Source organism: Habropoda laboriosa, unplaced genomic scaffold, assembly GCF_001263275.1.
Source record: "Habropoda laboriosa isolate 0110345459 unplaced genomic scaffold, ASM126327v1 scaffold1329, whole genome shotgun sequence".
Classification (NCBI taxonomy): Eukaryota; Metazoa; Arthropoda; class Insecta; order Hymenoptera; family Apidae; genus Habropoda; species Habropoda laboriosa.
In genome coordinates, this window is record NW_017101431.1 from 774,497 (window position 1) to 794,292 (window position 19,796).

General features: G+C 30.6%; 2 protein-coding genes across 2 annotated transcripts in view; one reads left to right on the forward strand and one right to left on the reverse strand.

Moving 5' to 3' along the window:
- The window catches only part of LOC108578175 (mediator of RNA polymerase II transcription subunit 13), a 33,723-nt gene extending 25,871 nt beyond the window's left edge, over positions 1-7,852 (reverse strand). The window contains 1 exon segment of the mRNA XM_017941456.1: positions 7,736-7,852. Within this exon segment, the coding sequence (XP_017796945.1) occupies positions 7,736-7,804 (69 nt within the window). The 5' untranslated portion in view covers positions 7,805-7,852.
- Positions 7,853-8,021: 169 nt separating this feature from the next.
- On the forward strand, positions 8,022-15,211 carry LOC108578176 (39S ribosomal protein L50, mitochondrial). Its single transcript, XM_017941457.1, has 5 exons — positions 8,022-8,110; positions 8,232-8,341; positions 12,632-12,834; positions 13,585-13,704; positions 15,078-15,211. The coding sequence occupies exons 1-5, from the start codon at positions 8,036-8,038 to the stop codon at positions 15,209-15,211; spliced, it is 642 nt and encodes a 213-aa protein (XP_017796946.1). The 5' UTR covers positions 8,022-8,035.
- The last annotated feature ends 4,585 nt before the right edge of the window (positions 15,212-19,796 follow it).

A 19,796-nucleotide genomic window follows, 5' to 3' on the forward strand; every position in this document is an offset into this window, starting at 1 on the left:
GAAAATCTTCTTAAATTTGAAGAATATTATTTACAAAATTAAAACAAAGACTTCAGTACAGCAGATCTCAGTCACATAAGCGCGTATAAGAAATTATAGAAAAAATCTAAACTGTAATTTCATGTATCTGCAAAATGAATTTTAAACTAACATTATATCTCAAAAATATCCTTGCATTTCGTTTCATATTTCAATGTATGAACCCTTTGAATGCTCATTAAAATGTGGTAAAAAAGTGAAAACTTGTAAATAATGTGGAAATATGTCTTTCTTCTTTATTACCTAATTTTTAATAATTTGTTATCGAATCTCTTACAAAGTGAATTTTAAGTATTCCAGTACGACGTACGGACTAAACACTCAAAGGTTTAAAACACTATTGCACACGGCAATTTTCTTTGCATGATTTTTGTTGCAATACCAAAAGAGAAGGAAAAGAGAACGAGTAATAAAGAAAACCACGCGCAATACATCAACACGGTATTGAAAATTGCGATTAGAATTTCCAACGTAGTCGATCGCAATCGGCGTGATTTGAGTTAAAAACTGAGAGTAGTACATCGAATTATTGATCGTTTCACAATAGGGTAAGTACAATGCCGGGCGATGTGTCAATGAAAACAGAAGAAACTATACAATCTCATTTTTATAACGGCGGAGTGTATTTCGGTACGCATTAGAACGCAGCTACAGTTGTAAATTCCCATTTCTGTTACTGCCCTCTTTATACGTTTGCCGTTAAAGCAGCACGAACATTACATTCACGTGCGTAACGAAGCGGAATTCTCTTGCGTACAAATTACTCGAAAGTGGATAGAGTACGCCTCTGCGATGCCACCGACGGTAGTCTTTCGTTTTTCTATGAAATCATACTTCCTGCGCGAATTTTTCCAACTTCACTCGAACACTGTTACTTCTTATCTTAACATTTGTTTTTTTCTAAGGTGAAGTAGTATAGATCATAGACTGATATATCAGCCGCTCATTTGACAAATCGGTTAACTCCACAAAATAAAAGGTAGAGAAAATTGGTGAAATTATATACATCAAATATAAATATTAATATTTTTCTATACCGTTGCATTAAAAAATTACGTAGCCAAATTTTTATAAGCGTTTGAATTATTAATCATATTGGCTTCTGAAATAAATAATTTATCATTCAACGGACATAAAAAGTTTTGTCATTTAGTGGTGTTAAGCTTAATTACTAAGCAAATTTATATTAAATATAAAAAGATAATCATGAATCAAGTGCTTTGGCACTAAAATTTAAAAAAATTCAAAAAGTGGGGTTAACCACTTTGGCCTGTGAACGCCTCATATAATTAGTTTTTGAGCATTTGATTAGTTTTGTTTACAATTGTACACATTAAGACGATGAACTTTATTACCCAGCAATAATTTAGACAATTCAATTCACAGAAGGAGAAAACAACAGTGATCTATCATTGTTAGTTTTATTAAGAAAATTATTGAAGTTTCTCGTGTTGCCTATTCTAACCTTAAATTTTTTAGCTTCGTACGATGCAGCGTAAATATTCCATAATTGTCACTTATTATAATACATATTTCTATTTCAGCATTGATACCAAATATCATTCGAAGATTTCGCGTTGACTAGTTTCAAATTAGTTTAATGTCACATTTATTGTAAAACAAATTTTGATTTCTAAATTTGTGTTATTTTTAGTCAATTTTAAGTATTCGGTATATTTCTACAATAAATTCTAATAATTTATCATGAGTATTTTAATTATGCAGGCATTCAAGAAATAGTAAAAGGATATATTGAAGTAAGAATTCATTGCTTCTCGTTTACAAAAATCATGAATGAACATAAATTTTAGAAATATTGAATATTTACTAGTTACTATTAATGAAACGATTATTAGAAGACAATCGATGTTCAAATGAATTTCCTATTTGTAACGTGAAATCAAGAATGCTGTACTTTCTATACATTTTTAATGTATGTTATAATTGTTTCATGACGGCTTAATGTATCTTTTATCACTTCCAAGTGTGCATATCCTTTGTGGTATAATTGTATATGCTGATCAATGCATTTTTAATGAGAATTACGTTGCAACGTTGGTGTTATTTCGGAGTCATTCAACAAATTGATCGTTAATCTTTGAATATTCTCAAAAATTAATTGTACTTTATCCATATAACATAGTAACAACCAAACCATAATGATATAAATTACAATTGCTGAGATAGAAAACAATAAAACGAAATTTGAATTGTTTCCTTATGTAACATTCGTAAGAAAAATTGGAGTTAACTTTTTAATGTAATACTTTGTAAAACACTCAATGGAAGCTGAAATTTTAACCCCCATGAAATAGTTACATTATTTTTATTGTAAAATTAAGACAGCATAAAAAATATTGGGTTTCTATTGTTATTTAAAACAGATCTTATGCAATATATTTCTATATCTGAATAAAGTATCCATACAAATTTTGCCTTTTACTTATTACTTTTATTCTATTGATACCTTTAGCACGGTTAGTAAAGCATTTGCACATAGTATTTCATAAATAAGCACAAATCCTAATTGCACGTTTGAATGAAACTTGAACACATTAATTATAACTAAATTATAAACAAAATAAAGTATAACATGACGAAAGCATTTTAAATGTTACATCAAATTTGTTTATGCACTAATACACTACTGATACCAATATGTATCTGCATAATCAAGAAGCAAGTTTATTCAACCTTCAATTAAATTGTCTCACTGACAAGTTTACCAGTAAATCCTACATGAACCACATAATTACCTTTGTCATTCCATCCTGCCTTCTTAGTTTCTCTTTTTCATCATATTGATTTATAACCCTGTCAATATGACTAATAACATTTAATCTGCCTTTTCCTATTTCTTCTCATGTTCTCATTGACTCCAAAAAAAAGTTGAATATTAGATTATTCTATAATTTTAAACAGAACATGATCTGAGGTTTCCAATTAACGCTTTTTTTTTTTATTCTACCGCTGAATTATTCATTAGGAAACAATTTGTTTCCTCTATTTTAAGAAAAATATAATTCTCGAATGAATAATACCAACTTATTGATTTTCTGGTTTTGCAACATTTCTTTTTAACTTCTTGCATGAATATCATCATAAGTAATAAGTTTTTTCAAGAAAATAAATTAAAGAGCTTAAAAATCAATTTTTAACTAAAAAGAAAATACCTAAAAAACAAAGTTTAATTTCCAGAGTTTACTCATATTTATTTCACAAAATTTTTTTCTATAGTCCCTAGTTTAATTCTAACCCCTAAACATACGATCGTAAATAGATAGCTAATGAATGTGATATTTAAGTTATTTATAATTTTTTATTTTACGATTTGTCTCAATTAATTAATTTACTTTACATACTAGAAACTATTCAGGTAAGTCCGAATTTAATCAATGGGAGGAATATTGATATGCAGAGAAACATTATCGGGGAAACGCTGTATATTCTCTATTAGATCAGTCCATTCTGGTGATTTCTCGAGCCAGATACATGAGGCACGCGGCTTCTTCATCGACGAAGTCACTCGGCTAGATTATGCTGAAACTGGTGCTCCGTGAAGAGAAACAGGAGAAGCCGAAGGGGGCTTGACCAGCCTAGGTGAAAGCCTTGCACTGCGAGAACGTGACGTGTTAAGACTACAAGAGAGTTTACACACTGCTCGGTTTTGAGCTCGCCACTTTTGCTTCAAGTTGACCTCAGAACACCGTTCTTTCCCCTTTCTTTTTTCGTTTTTAAATTTGTGGAATCATCACGTCCAGATGGATCACGATAAAATTTCATTCAAGTCAAAATCAAGGATCAAGTCATCAAGCATATCCTGGGTATTAATTAGAAAGAACAACGAGGAAGGAGTCTATAGTTATAAATATTTTCATATCAATATTTAGGCCTCTACAAAAGCAACGAATGAATTAAATTAGACTGCACTAAAAAATTGTCAATGAACCTGTACCTATGAAAATGTCCGATAAATCATCGATTTGGTTAATTGAGAAATTGTTAATCCCTACAGTTTATAAGGATAAGACGAAAATTGTAACAAGACTGTAATGTGTAAAATAATTTGTAGCTACAATTATTCAACATATAGCTACTTTTGTTTCATTAAATTAAAAAGTGATTTCCTTTCTTCCCCTAAGCAATTATCTGTTATTTTCAGTATTGTAAAATATAATTGTTCTGTTTAATAAAATTAATCATATAACTACAACAAGATTACATGATAAGAATAATTAGTTAAATTGTAAATTAGATATTTCATAAATATTTGGACATTACATGCGCTGTTAAATTATAGTCTGTTATCAGGAATAACAATAAATAATTATTATGTTAACAGGAAGGAACCGAGCAGTAATATACAATTCAGAGCAAACATCCATTGATGCCTTGTTCTCTGGAACTAATCCTAAGACGGCAAAAACATTTCGTTGTACTATATGTCGATGAGAGTATGAAATCTCAAGCAAATTCTGGAAGGTTGTATGATTGCGTGCATTTTAGTTATTTTAACATCAACGAAGAAGGAAGTTCACGCTGCTCTTACTATTATAATATCACAGTTCTTTATTATAACCCGTAGCAATGACCCTTTAAGTACTATACGCGTTTCGTTTGCAAATCACAGCAAAATATTTGTTCAATCATTATTTATTGGATAAAAATTACAACATTGAAAAGTTTAAATTAACGAATAAAATAAAATGACCATTAAATAATTATTATGTTATAACGTATCATGTTTGGATGACGGTATTTATTTTGGTATACGGTTTTAGCGACTAATTAAATATGTTTGTCTATCAATGTATTCAATTGATTAATTGTTAATTTTCTACAAAAACTAAATAAACGTGTTTCTACATATATTTGAAACAAGAACCATTGCGGTTTAGCATTGCTTCTACTTTACGGCTACAATTCAAATTTTACCGTGAATATAAATTGACTATAAAATTGTACACAAAAACCACCTTTGTGTTATTTTCTTTTCAATTTTCAAGATTATTTTACGCAAATATAAGTTTTAAATCCGACAGTTTTTAAAATATGAATATTAAATCATATGCGCTGATTTTTATTAAACTTCACAATCAAAATAAAAGATTAAAAGAAAAAGAAAATGAATTTTTAATGAGAATTCACTTAAAATAATAACTAATGTTAATAATGTTGAATGTTCTTGTTTAAAAATAGTTTAAAAAAAAGAAGAAGAAGATAAAGTAACATCATAAACACGATAGTTTGTATATAAAATATTGATAAAAATGCGGATGCTTCATATTACGTTGATACTAGAAAATTTCGAAATTGTTTCTTGAATTGAATTCATGCGGAACAGCAGAGGACGACGAACTGTCGTAGACGTAAATGAACTTCATCGGGGAAAGCTATAAGAGGAGCCAAACTGAAAGCATAGCTTTTCTTGTAACCATCAGAGTAGGTCTGACAGGATGGACGACAAAATTATTCTGAATTTTAAACAATCGCAGCGGACACATGCCGTATAACCGAGAAAACTATGAAAATAAAATAATGGAAGTCGAGATCAATAAATGAGTACTAACGTTTCGTCAAGCTCGATCTTTCAATAATTTAATTTAACAACGTTTATCGCGAACTTTGTCAAGTATGTTATTTTGGTGACATTTTACTTGGAAAATTTCCTAAAACCAGCTCCAAAATTAGTTTTTGTTCTACAATTGCGAAAATGAATGTTAGTTACGAAATTAAAAAAAAAAAAGAAATTAAATGAACGCTAGTAAGCTCATTCAAAGGTGGGTGTTTTGATCGGTTGTTTGGGGGAATGCGGTGCGTTGCGAGTGTAACAGAAAAATGTGTCTGTCTCACCGTTATACCTGCGATAAATATGTATATACATGAGCTGCGCGCATACTGCATGGTCAAAAAGGAGAGAGAAAGAGGGAGAGACAGCCTAGAGGCCTTGTGTACAGGTCGTTTTTAAAATAGGTGGCCAAAGTCGGAAGCGTATTCTGCCGATAAAAGAAAATTCTTTAGATATTTTCTAAAAAAATATCTTTTCTTTCAAATTGTTAATTATTTTTTACGTGTATTAATTGAGATCAACATATTCCTATCCATTTGATAAAACATAACGACCATCTTGAAATATCGCGAACAGTATTTATGAAATTTTTCAATGGCTGTTGATTTACATAAATATAATATTTGTATTTCATTGACGCATATGAATGTGCGCATTGTGACAATTAATACGATTTACGTATCGAGAATTTTTTTTAGTGCTATTATTGATTTGTAACTCGAGATATTCAGTGGATTCTTTGACCATATGCTCCAAACTGACCTTTGTATTATCAAATAACAAATAAGTAATATAATTTAACCAGAGTGAAAATATTTTTTAACTACACGACATATAAGCGCGAACGCGACTCATTTTCATAATAATATATTCGAATAAGCGATATCACTTCGTGGACAGTTAAAAAACAGTTCACTTGCTCACGTCGTTCATTTTAAACTCGTAAGTGCAGGTATGAGGTTATAAAAGTATATTGTCAGGAATATTCCTAGCAGCATGCATAAAGGGAAAAATATAATGAATCTTCGTCACGTGTGAATTATCTTCGATCGCGTATCCACACCAGAAACAACATTCAACCACAATTTCACAAATATGTCAGGTATTTTTAAAAACTTCAAACGCACAAACGAAGATTAGTTTTAATTCAACCGAAATATATATCCATTGAACTTGCTTTGTATTCGAAATGGAGTAAAATAACCTCCTTCGTATTCGACAATTTTGCCACCTATTTTTGAAACATCCTGTAGACAGGTAGAAGTGCAGAGTGTGAAGAATTCATATATATCGATAGGTTGGTATGTATCGTACAAGTTCGTTCGAGGTTCGTCGGGTTCAACGAAAAAGAGTTCCTAGATTCGCTGGATCAAAGCAGACGAGGACTTTCGAGCGGTGCAAACAATGTCTGACACAGTTTTCTGGCTCCGTTGAAAGGCGAAAGGAATGTTACGAGAGACGATCACGTTATTTGTCGAGAGAGGAGACGAAAGCGTCGCGTTCTCAACAGTTGATCGAGAAATCACCACCAGAACACCAATTGCACATCGCACACACAATGAATAGTCCAATAATATTCACTATGATCAAAGGATAGATGCAACAGCCACCGGTCAGCCCTGCTGCAACCTCCTTAATTCTCTCACGAGTGGAAAACTCAGGGCCGACATGAATCAGGCATGACATTGGGTCGCATAAACTTCAAATCTCACTGACGCGCACATACACGCTTGCGCACATATTATGTGCCCATGTACGTACCTATGTACATATATATGTGTAACATACATATTGTATGTTATGTACTTTTATGTACGCTATGTATATACACGCATACACATATATATGCACAGTAGAACGGGGAGGGGTGGAGAGGGGAGGAGAGGGGAGTGCCGCGATACACAACACCGACATCGACAACGAACGATCGAGTACTGCCCACGGGAATTCTCCGATATATAGGTTAACCCGGGTGACTTCTCTTCGCAACTTTACGCGGTACCGTTAAACAGTCATTAGACAATTGGTTTCAGTTTTAAAAACAAAAGCTCCGTTCGTCCAAATCTCCAAACACAGAGTAGATATACGCACCGACTCTTACGAAGAGTGGGCTCACTGATCACTCACCAAGGCGAAGAAATTCGTGTGGCAGTCCTCCAGGCTAGCGCCGTTCGTTTGATGCGACGGATGCGTCATGGCTTCTCCATCGTACGCCGTACACTCATTAGCAACACTTCTCGCGGCGGCGCGCCTCTCTCAGCCCCGAAAATCACACGGCGAGGCTTCTATTATTCGAGAACATTTAGGAGGGTTTTCACTTCTCAATGGCGACCGTAAAATGGCGGACGATGGGAAACAACAAGCGCAGCCGCCCGAGGCGCACCCTACTGCTCACTCGCGCAGTTTGCTTCGACGACAAGGAAGAAGATGGCGGCGCTCATCAGGCATGGTTTACTCGTGAATCCTTTAAAAAGTTTATCTACTATTCTTTCCGTAAACACGGTTAGTGTAGACACTTTATGTACACTTTTTAATCACCATTATCACATAACATTCCCGACTAGGAATGAAAACGTTCAATTCATATACTATATGCACTAATGAGACCACCGTCATTTTACAGACGAGTCTGCGGTACGATATAACACGTTTTAAGAGCAAGAAACGGGTTAAACAGGTTCCACAGAAAGCTAAATTGTTCGAAAATGAAACCAGGTCTCTCGCTGCCAAAGGGTAAGTAATTTAGTCAGCTTACACACGAATTCGATCGAAATATTCGCGTTACGTTGCGCTGCTGGCTAACTGGCAGAGGACACACTGTGGCCATATTGCCGTCTACCACCTCTCTTTCACGCGCCAACCAATCAACTGCTAGATTTGACAGCTTCTCAGGGCAGACCTACGCGTTCCCAGTACCCTCGTTTCTCACAAGTTTTTCTACAATTCTTCCTTTAATAGATACATGTGCCTAGGAATGAAATCGAGAATGTCGTAAACACTATTGAAATTTGAAAAAATCTGTTATAATATTATTGCTATTTAAAACATAATAACATTACTTTTCAAATTAAAATTAACGAAACATATTTCTACTTTTTACGAACTACTTCTTAATACATTATTATTTTGGAGTCGATTAGGATTTTAAGAAAACAGTATGTTAAAAACTTTTATAAGTATCTTGAAACAAAACTACTATCAAGTTGTACAGCAATGAATAAAATGTGAATGTATAAATTGTCAAATACACATGTATTGTTAGATACCTGATATTATACAATCAAACTAAATTTTAACAAAGTTTGAGTAATATTTTTATCGAATTTAATTGCCGATTAAAATTGTTTGAAAATTCTACACGTAATTATTCCAAATTTCGAAATCAGTTCCATTTTATGAAATATTGTGCAGGTATATTAATTGAAACAACAACTTTTTCGGAGTATCATCTGATTCGAGTGAAATGATACTCCGACATCAAATTGATTCAGATTTGCAATTTATCCACAAGCTGAATTTCATTCTTCCTTTATATGTGACGTAACAACTTGTGCCATACCCTTTTGTACCGCTATATAAAATTTTCCGTTGTCCACCAGAATTCTCATTCGTTGCGATACTTTTAAGATACGTTATTACATCGAGGAGGACATTCTATTTTCGGAAGATATATCAAATCTATTAAAAGTATTCTATAATCTACTTTTATTTAATTGTAATTTATCATATAGAAAAGAAAGTTTTTTCTAAAGTATGTGTTCGTATGAAATTTTAACTTCACTAATGTTTATTACGAACACAATGTAGTTTGAACGTTTAATTATTAACTGAAATAGAACTCTAAGGAATAGTACATTTAAGGCGAAAGCAAAATGCATAAAATGGTTTAGTTCCTGCATGTTTTCATTCTCTGACTGTGCCAGTTTTCATTGAGAACACCTGTTTCGAAGACCAAGTTTCTCCGTCCTTGTAATTAACATTGACAAACTATCGCCTGTCTCTCACTACATAGATCAAGAATTACGCTTAATGAAAGAAAACTGCGCTCTAGTTTCCGTGAAGAAGTAATTTCCTTTGAATTGCATTTTAATAGTTGCTGTTGTTAAAAAAGAAACATGAAACATACGCATATAGTTTGTTGTTTGTCAAAGTTGCATTCGTGTTATACTGCTCGTCAATTTTTAACTCTCACTAAGTAGTTGTTATTATTTTAACACGGCGTAGAATTTTCGCTGATGTATTAGAAACTTTCCTAGTTACGGGGTTTCACCATGTACGGCTTCGTTCCTGGCCAATATTGGCCATAACTGTATCCTGAGAAAATTCAACTGAGGGCACCACTGTACGGTCGTTGGACATCGATCTTGTCCCCTCTCCTCCCCCGACGTTTCTTTGCCTTCCTCTTATAAGGGTAGCCTCCCTTGTCGCGCTTCGTAACTAGAGTCTTTTATACAGTACGAAAAGTTTGACACGAGTCGTGTAGAGATAGTCTAGAAGAGACGATATTGATTTGCAACAAGCGAAATCAATGGCTATTGATAAAAATAGTTTTCAGAAAATCCGTGTAAAACAACAAGGAATATAAAATTTGAGGGAAACAACTGTGAAATAACAACTGTGTTATAATATATCTCATACTGTTATGACGACAGAATGAAAAATACTTTAAATGTTAACTCGAGAATTTAAAACTAATACCTATTGACTACTTAAATCTGGAGTTTGATCCACAGTAGGATAGGTAGGATGTTTATAATATTGACGCGAATAATAGAATTATTCCATTGACTACGTGGTTTGGTTTTTAAAACTTTCGGAATAGTTGTTGTGTACTATAGTCTTTCAATAAGAAAGATGTAAATTCTTACAAATTGCTCTCAATTTCGCACTGTTTTATCGAGCTACGATTAACATGGTTTGTGATTGATTTACGTTTATGGTCTGTCAAGAATGAATTATGTTAACGCAAACATTAAGTTGATTATTTGTTCTGTTATTTCGCTCTAATATATAGGTAAAAGAGTATGTTGTGTCTGGATGGTTTTGTAAAACAAATAAATAATTTATTAAGTAAGTGACACTTAATCAAAAGGAATGGTTTTTTATTGCGATAACTGGAATCTGTTTAGTTTTGTCGTTTTTGGATAAATTCTACGACTTCTCTTAAAGTTATCGTTTTTCGCGAACTTCTTACGATTTGAAGAAATATCAAATGCGTTTCACTTATTCTTAGGGTCTTTCTTTACGAAATTTTCACATTTTATTATTCCTTGTATGTTATGTTCGTTTAAACTCTCACTATAAAAAAATTTCTTTGCTATTAATTCACAATTGAATTATATCTAAGTTCATAACTTATAATCAAATGTACGTATTAAATATTATTTAATACTAACACTACATTTAGAAAAATATTTAAGTGTTATTCTAAAAGTTGCTATAGTTCAATGACATTCGTGATTCTTACAACGAACTTTAAATACTTTAATCAGTTTGTTGTAAAAATGAAAAAACAGTACTTTATTTTAGTAACCCTGACATTTTTCTGTCGATAATCGAAAATGAAATTAAAGTTCAATATTAAAGTTCTGTTAATATCTTTTTGGTGATAATCTTATTAAAATTTATATGATAATAGATGAAAAAAAAAGAAAGAAATTACCGTACATGAAAAATATCATCACAGCTATGTACGTATTAATAATATCGAAAATCAATTCTGCAAATAATATTAAAAAAGTGTTCGATAATAATTGATTCTTTCACGAAGCAACATTTCGCGAGTCATTTTTGTTTTTATTGGATTATTATTGAGTCTGAATCTCTGAATCTTTGATAAATTATGCGTTTTAATTTCATTGTAAATTTTCTAACCTATAAAATATTTTAAAAATAATTACACAATTTGAATGATGAAATATTACAGTAAAATGAAGTATAGATACAGAAATTCACGGTTATTTTGCGTCATAAATTATAACACTTGGCATTTTATCGAAGTACATACATGTTTTACGAAATAGAGAGGTTAGGTGCTTCTCGTAAAATCGATATTTTCAACATTTGGACAGTTCAGTTAAAAACAAGATAGAAATTTTGGAGCTGGGTGCACACGAACGATACGATGTCGTTGCGATCTCGCGCCAATAACACTGTGTGGTTCGATGGACTTACATTTCTAATGATACAATGCACACAAGCGTGTGATCCCCCCACGATGCCGTTATCGATCGATGAATGAGCGTTCATTGACGTAGTGTTATGGGCGCGAGATCGCAAGAAGACGATAATGTAATTTCGATAGAGGTGTTTAATACTTTTTCTGCAATATCATGCATAATTTAAATGATAATATTATTTGCAACCGCAACTTGTAATTTTGCTTTTACTTGCACAATTTTTATAAAATTGGTAAAATTTTTTTGGTATTTTATGGTATTGATTTAGGATATTATTTTTGATATTTTGTTTTTAATTTTTTTATTATTTTCGGAATAACACAACTGACTTGCCGAATAGAAGATTATTATTATAACAGAAATCTCCTTTTTTTTTGTTACAATGAGATAGTAATTAATTATTGAAAAATATTAAATGAAATGAAGAATTATTTGAATTAATTACTAATGCTAGAAGAATATCAGTCAACATTTTTCTTTAAGTTTTGAAGTTTGTTAATACAATAAAAATTTGTTTTTTTTTAATGAAATTTTAAATTTGCTACGATAATTCCAAGTAATAAAGTTATAAAAGTACTTGAGATAAGAACAACAAAAGAAAAAAAGATGTAATTTTCAAAAGTTTGTATTCGCAACATCAGCTACTGTACAAATGTGATATAAAATTTTAGAACATCCGCACACAGATTTTAATTGTTAATTTTTTAATATGCTTTAAATAAATGTTTCCTTATTTGAGATTTTATAGATAATAAACAGCTTTTATTTAAAACAGTGGTCAATCTTATGATTGTTATGTTACGTTTTAACATATCTTAAACAAAAATTATTCCAATTGTTTTAGATTCCTGAGATATCGGAACGAATACAATCCGCCAAAAGATGTATTCGACAGGATAAACAAAATTTGCGAAACACAACAAGTTTCAACAACAGATGAAACAAAACTGGAAGATTCGTTGCAGCGTTTCAATCTTTTCGTAGCATGCGAACAAGAATTTAAACATCCGCTGATGAATTCTATGCTATATTCTATCGAAACGATTGGTAAATTTCGTAGAAAATTTTCATTATACTTATTTTTTATTTACAAAAATAAATTTCAATAATTGTTCTTAATCAGAAGTTCCAACAATTTGAAATTACCTTAATTTTCAATCTAATACAAAATTTGGCGTAAGTATCTTTGGTTAATCGTAAACCGTATTATGATATATTTAACCAATAATTTTTTTATCATTTAGGTTTATCCTATATTTTTTATTTTTTCGGTTGTAAGTTTTATGCTAATTTTACAAACTTTATATTACACATATCGATTAACGAACTATCGATATTTCATTGATTTATCAAAATACATTTTTATTGCTAACAGTTTAATCTGTGTAACATAAAGGTTTACGAATTAGACTAAAATGTAATATTTAGTGTTGCGTACATTTTTCTTGTTTTCTATTACATATTTTTTTAGATATGTATTTTTTTATAAATAGGGAGATAGTAATAGTGTCGTAAAAAGAATTTTGTAAGAACCCATGTTATATCGGAAGATTTCTCCTTTTTTACATTTAATTAATTTTACAATTTAACATTTGATTATTTAATAATATAAATTGTTCTAAAGTTTGTTTTATATTAGTTGCGAATTGAATTGTGGCCAAATATAATTTGGCTTTAATATATAATTTAGTTATAAAAATGTTGTTATTAAATAATTTCACTGGAATTTAAATGCATAAATATTTTATATTTATGAAATATTTTCACTAAATTATGAAATATTTTTATATGTTGTAGGTGATTTAAAAGAATATTATCAAACACCAGTCGGTAATCAAACCCCGTTGGATCTCATGCGCAACATGGATTTACCAGAGAACTTACATATTAATTATGAGTATGTTCGATTCCATCCTGGTAAGTGATTTTAATTAAATATTTATTAATCGGCATAGTGGTATTTGAGCCACTCAGAATCCAAAGTGATTCCCTCCATGAAATACAATTTATTAAATTTGTTTTATTTCTGAAAAATTAAGCACCAAGCATGTGCTTTAATACTAAAATTAGAAGAATATCAAAAAGTGGAGTTAATCATTTTAGCTTTTGAGTGGCTCATTTAATGCTATTATTACGTCAGTGACGAATCGCCATATATACATATACTATTTATGCCCAACAAGGAAAAGAACGTTGAAGTAAAGGTCAATAGAGGAAATCCAGACGTAGTCCTCGAATGTTGTCTGGTCATTACTAAATTATAGTAACAAAGGTCGTCCAGATTCAATGCAATGATCTGGACACAAACTGAGACACGAAATGTGAAGAGTAAAGAAAATTTTTGAATCTCGACCATCGAGAGTTTTGACAAATTATAGCGTCGCAGCTGGCTCGTGTCTTTAAACGCTCTCAGGTAGATGGGAACGCGTGACGTCTGAATTTGGTTAGGCACTTAGGGGGATTACAATAGACACGTTTGGTAGTTTCCTCTTTTTCACTATTCAAGAGACAAAGGGCAAAAGCTCTCTGTAACTCATGTCAGTCAGAATCCAAGTTTCGTCATGCTTAATTTAGTTTTTAAGTTCATCCAATTCATTAAGAAAATTAAAATCATCTTCAGCGTTCTTTTTAATTCTGTATTATTGAAGTCCCGTATCCCAGGATGAATTCCTTAAATAATTTGATCAAAAAAAAAAGAAAAAGGAGGGGACAAAACTCTTTTACAGTTCGCAGTATTATATCACCAATAAGATAATATCAAAAAGTATCTACTCAAAAATTAATATAGAAATTTTGATACAATGTTTTTAAAGAATCACAAGTTTTGCGTCCTCTTTTTCTTCTTTGTATGTATTAATAGCCCATTTGAAAGATTCATCTATGCAAATTTGATTTAAATAATTTGGTAGAGGCATACAGTGTTCAAAAACTTATCTACACACGAGTTAATTGTAGTTGTCACAATTTAAATCCTTATCGCTTTTCCATTGTTTAGTAACCCTCTCTACTCTTTGTTTAAAATGTATTTAAAGATCTAATAATATACGAAGCAACTATATTTTTTTATTTCTAAATGATCGATAAAATTGTGGTTATTCTTTGAGGCCATACATATTTAATCATGTAATCTACATATCAAACTTCAATTTTAAATACAGAAAATCTATATTTCTCTAATTCAAAATTTTGAAAGACCAGATGACAATTAAAATAAACATTTTTGAATCTTTATTATTATCATTGTATTATTATTTAAATGTTAAATACTACAATAAGCAATATTATTTTAGATACGGATACACTATTTAACGGGAAAACAGCATTTCCGAAGAGCTCTACTATCGTAACTGGTTTGAAATATAAGAAAAAGTACCCTGGACATTACCAAGAACATCCTTTCCTGGAACACATGACTAAGGTTTAAATACTACGAAAAATATATAAATACAAGAGTATTAAATGTATTATATCAAAAATAAATAAACAAACTACTTGTAATTATTCTATTGCATTATTTGTTGAATGTTGTTCAACTTTGTTTCTTTACGTTTAATTTTCATTCTTATTTACGTTCTACAATTGTAGTATTCATTCTTTATTTCACACCAAACCTAAAAAATGCTTTTCTACATTTTAATGTTCCTTTTTTCTTTAATCCATGAAAACTGTTCGAACACATTAAAAACACTAGAAGACGGTCATAATGCATTTGGAAAAACATAAAGTGAACAAGAAAAGCAGCTATGTGAAAAATATTATTTTGAGCATATCAAATACCTATTTTCAATCTATTCTTTTTTTTTTCTAAAAGGTTGTGACATACTTCTCACACTAACAAAAAAAACTTCTCTCCCTTATAATCTAAAATCTATCAATAGAACTGGTTTCTTTTTACAGTTGCTTATTTAATAACAGTAAAATAAAGAGCGCGAAAATATGAAGTCAAATTAATTAATGTAAAATATAACTTAAGTTAATTTAAAATAAAGAAAATAACTGCAGAATTAAAGTGAACAGAATTATTATATGAATCTTACGTTAATTCACAATCGTATAAGTACAGAACGTATAAACAATAATTTTCACATAGGAAACATTTTTCTAACAGTCGACAAAATGTCGACCCATCAAAGTTCACAGAAATTCGTGAACTTCTTCAATCGATCCATCAAATGCACGGTAGCAACGTGCCTCCAAGACAACCAACGGCTGACTTATTCACACTTCGGTAATAAAGTTGGTGATATGTCCTATAGTAGTGATTGTTTGATGCAACATAATGCCGGGATTTGCAAGTGCAACAGGCCTCTTAGAAGCACGCATTCGACCAATCTATCGACCTAAACCGAAGGTATTTATTAAAAGAAACTATTAATAAATGAATTGCATCTAATGAAACATACATAATAAGTGGAATTCGTGTTATAAATTAGATGAATTAATGCGAGAACTCATCTATAAACTCTTGTATTTTGCTAATGTTTTAACATTCTTTCGACAAATTATTTATTTTCAAAAGCAGCTATAAAATCGATGAAGAATATTAACTGATGATATAGATAATAGATTATGTAACTTAACATTGAAGTATCACAATAAGATATAATTCGACGCACGTATTTCAACTTTTTAATTTGTCGAAATAATTGAAAAAACTTCGTGTTTAATTATTCCATATACAACAAATTGAAAATACCGTAAGGCAACGCAGTATTGAATATTTTAATCATTTTTACATTGTCATAAGAAATTATTAATTCGAATATGCATACATACTTGTTTGAAGAAAAGATATTACTATGTCATTTGTTAAGAAAATTATATTTTCTAAATTACTATGAATATCTATCGAAGACGTAAAATAGTAGTTTGATTAGCGCAAATGTAAAAAAATTGTTATATTTATTACGATTCGGTTATATTGTAATTTAATAGCAGTTCAATTGTTCGTCACAATGAAACTCAAACAGCTGCAAAATTGTTATATTAGGATTGCACTATAATTAAATGAATGTAACACAATTAGATCGTTATTTTATTTTAACTAAGTCGCGCACAAACTGTGATTATATTGTAACTAAATTGCGACTCTGTTTAGACTACTGTTAGATCGTAAATAGAATATAATTAGATTACATTCGTTATAAATTTGTTACACTAAAATTAAATTGCAATTAGATTAATATTGACCATTTGATAATATTTTATACATACATATTTCCATTCTTTGTTTATAAAATATTTAATATGTAAATTTTTCCTAATTTTATTGTTCTTTTTGTTTAAAATGCAATCGTACTTGATAAAAAATATTGTATAGATATACATACGTTCATTATCGCTTCGTTTCTGAAATATTGGGATATGAAATTGTTGCAGTCGATTAGAATATATTGTTTAACAGCGGATAGTCGCTGTGATAGATGGCGTGAGAGTCGCGCGCACGGTGGATAACGGGTCAAATATGACTCAATGCTAAAATCTTTTTCATACGCAAGCGAAACCATATTTTTTTCAATTTTACTAGACATTATATTATTTAAAATTATACAAATATATTACGATTGAAATAGCAAACACATTTATATGAGGAGAGTAGAATCTTGACCCTGTTTCGAATACCGGTTGAAACAAGAAACATCTAAAAGTTGGGTGACCCGGCATCTGCCGTTCAAAGGTTAAAGATCAGAACGAAATGAATCACTGTGGGTTCTTGACGTAAAAAAAAAAAACGAAGCGTTTTCGCGTATAAAGCAGTAATACTAATTTTTAAATAACGAATTCGACAAATTCATACCGAGTTCTTTGCTACTTTCGAAATTTTGTTATCCTTCTTTACCGTTCGATAATCGTACTCCTGAACAGCTATTTGAATATTTTGTATTCTATATAAAATAACTATAATTACTATTTCTTGAAAACAAGGCGAGAACATTTTGGCCGACTTTATACGCTTTCGAAGTTTGTTCGTAAAAGTCTGACACTTACATATTTAGTTTTACTCGTAATCTAATTTGAGATTTATTAAAATTTTTTTATCTTATTATAAGATTCATGTTAATACGTAACTTTAGGAAAATTGAAGTTCATATCGAAACAGCTTGAAGAAGGAAAGTATGGTAATAAAGAAGAATTGTAAAGTTAAATTTGATTTATAGAAGGAAAGTAATAATCAAAATATAAATATTTTATGTGTTCCAGCGCGTGGAGCTTTCTGGTTCTACGAAACCAGCACCCTTTATCCTTCGACCCTTTTCTAGCCTCTTCAATCCATATCCGTATGGCTGTTCTGTATTATGCAATCATCCAGCAGATAGTGAAGCAAAAGAAGTTCTTAGGCGAGCTAAAGATTCATGGGTAAAAAATCGTATTTTTACAGCAATATCACGCAAATTAATTCATTAATATAGTGTATTTATTTCTTATATATTTTTAGATTATACTCTGTGGTATCGTACTTACAATGTACATTGTGCTGAAAAGTATCTTCGATATCACGAATTTTTAAAATTTCTTTAATGTTATTACACTTCTTGTTTATTTATTTATGGAAAGATCCATTCATAATACAGATAGCTAAAAATCACAGGGTTAGATACAAAAGCAAAGCAAACGAAACGGAAACAAGGAATAGAGAATGAAAAGAAGAAAAATTATATGAGGATTACATCTTACATAATCTTGAGAAAAATATGCATAATTATGCATCTGTGATTTCTTAAATATTCAAACTCTGTACATAATATATAATTGATATTTTGATAATTATATTGTACAAGTTCCTGATATAAATTAACACAAACATGTTGTTTATAAATACTAATAATTCAGTATTTCAACCCTCCGTAGGTAAACATATATTTTCACACTCCGTAAGTAAACTAAATATAAATATTTTACTGTTTCAAACTTTCAAAAAATCTGAAAAAATTCTGGAGTAGTTATCAAAGTCTTTACAGTATTATACAATTGTTCGTTAAGTGAAATGTTTCAAACTTTTGTCAATAAAGATAAAAATTCGTTTCGAAGAAATACGGGAGTGAAATTTCACTTGGGTCATCAGAGACCTAGATTATCTACGGATGGTTAATGATTGTATTTTACATACAAACAATCAAGATATATTTGAGAAATATACTTTACATATTAGACACTGGATTAAAGTATTTTAAAAATATTAGCGAAATTTAATATTTAATAATAATTAATAATAAATAGTAAGTCAAATGTAAAAATTTACACAATTTTCCTTTCGTATTCTACAGGCAACTGAAGGAAAATCTTTATTATTGTCGGAAGAAATGGATATGATCAGAGCAAATTTAGTAACCGTAGGCAATGCTGTAAATGTGGGTAGAAACATTGGAACAGAAGTAACCAACGATGCGGCTACCGTTCCTGAAGAATTATTTCGGAAATATACCGAGACAGACTCAAGACCTTTGACCCCAACACCTACGCCCGCCAGCGGTACAACCTTGACAAATAGACTGACACAGGAAGAATTTCTAATAAATTGCAATCCTCGGGAACGTACTACGTTGGTTTTGGACCTTAGAACTAACTCAAAAAAGCAAATGGTTTGTAATAGATAGTCGCTGTTATATTTAAATTACAAGAATGAAAAGTTGAATTTTATCTATTTTTTTTTTTTTTATGAATTGTACAGCAAAAGCTTCTTTAACACAATGTTAGAGAAAAAAAACAGCACTCGAAACAGTTGTGTTAAAAAATCAAGTTCGGTTTTTCATGTTATTAATAATCAATACTCCATAAACGCTAAGTTCTATTTATAAGCTATCAATTCTAGCATGCTTCTTTCTTACTGAAATTGTAGTACATATAAATAATTGAATGAAATAGTAATCCTACACCGAAGGACATATTATTGCATTTGAAAAAAATGTAATGTATAATTCTTTTGATATTATGTACAATCTGCCTTGTCCATTTCTGTATTGTACTCTACTTGTATTTGAAGATATATCGGTTTATTGATTTAATAAAGA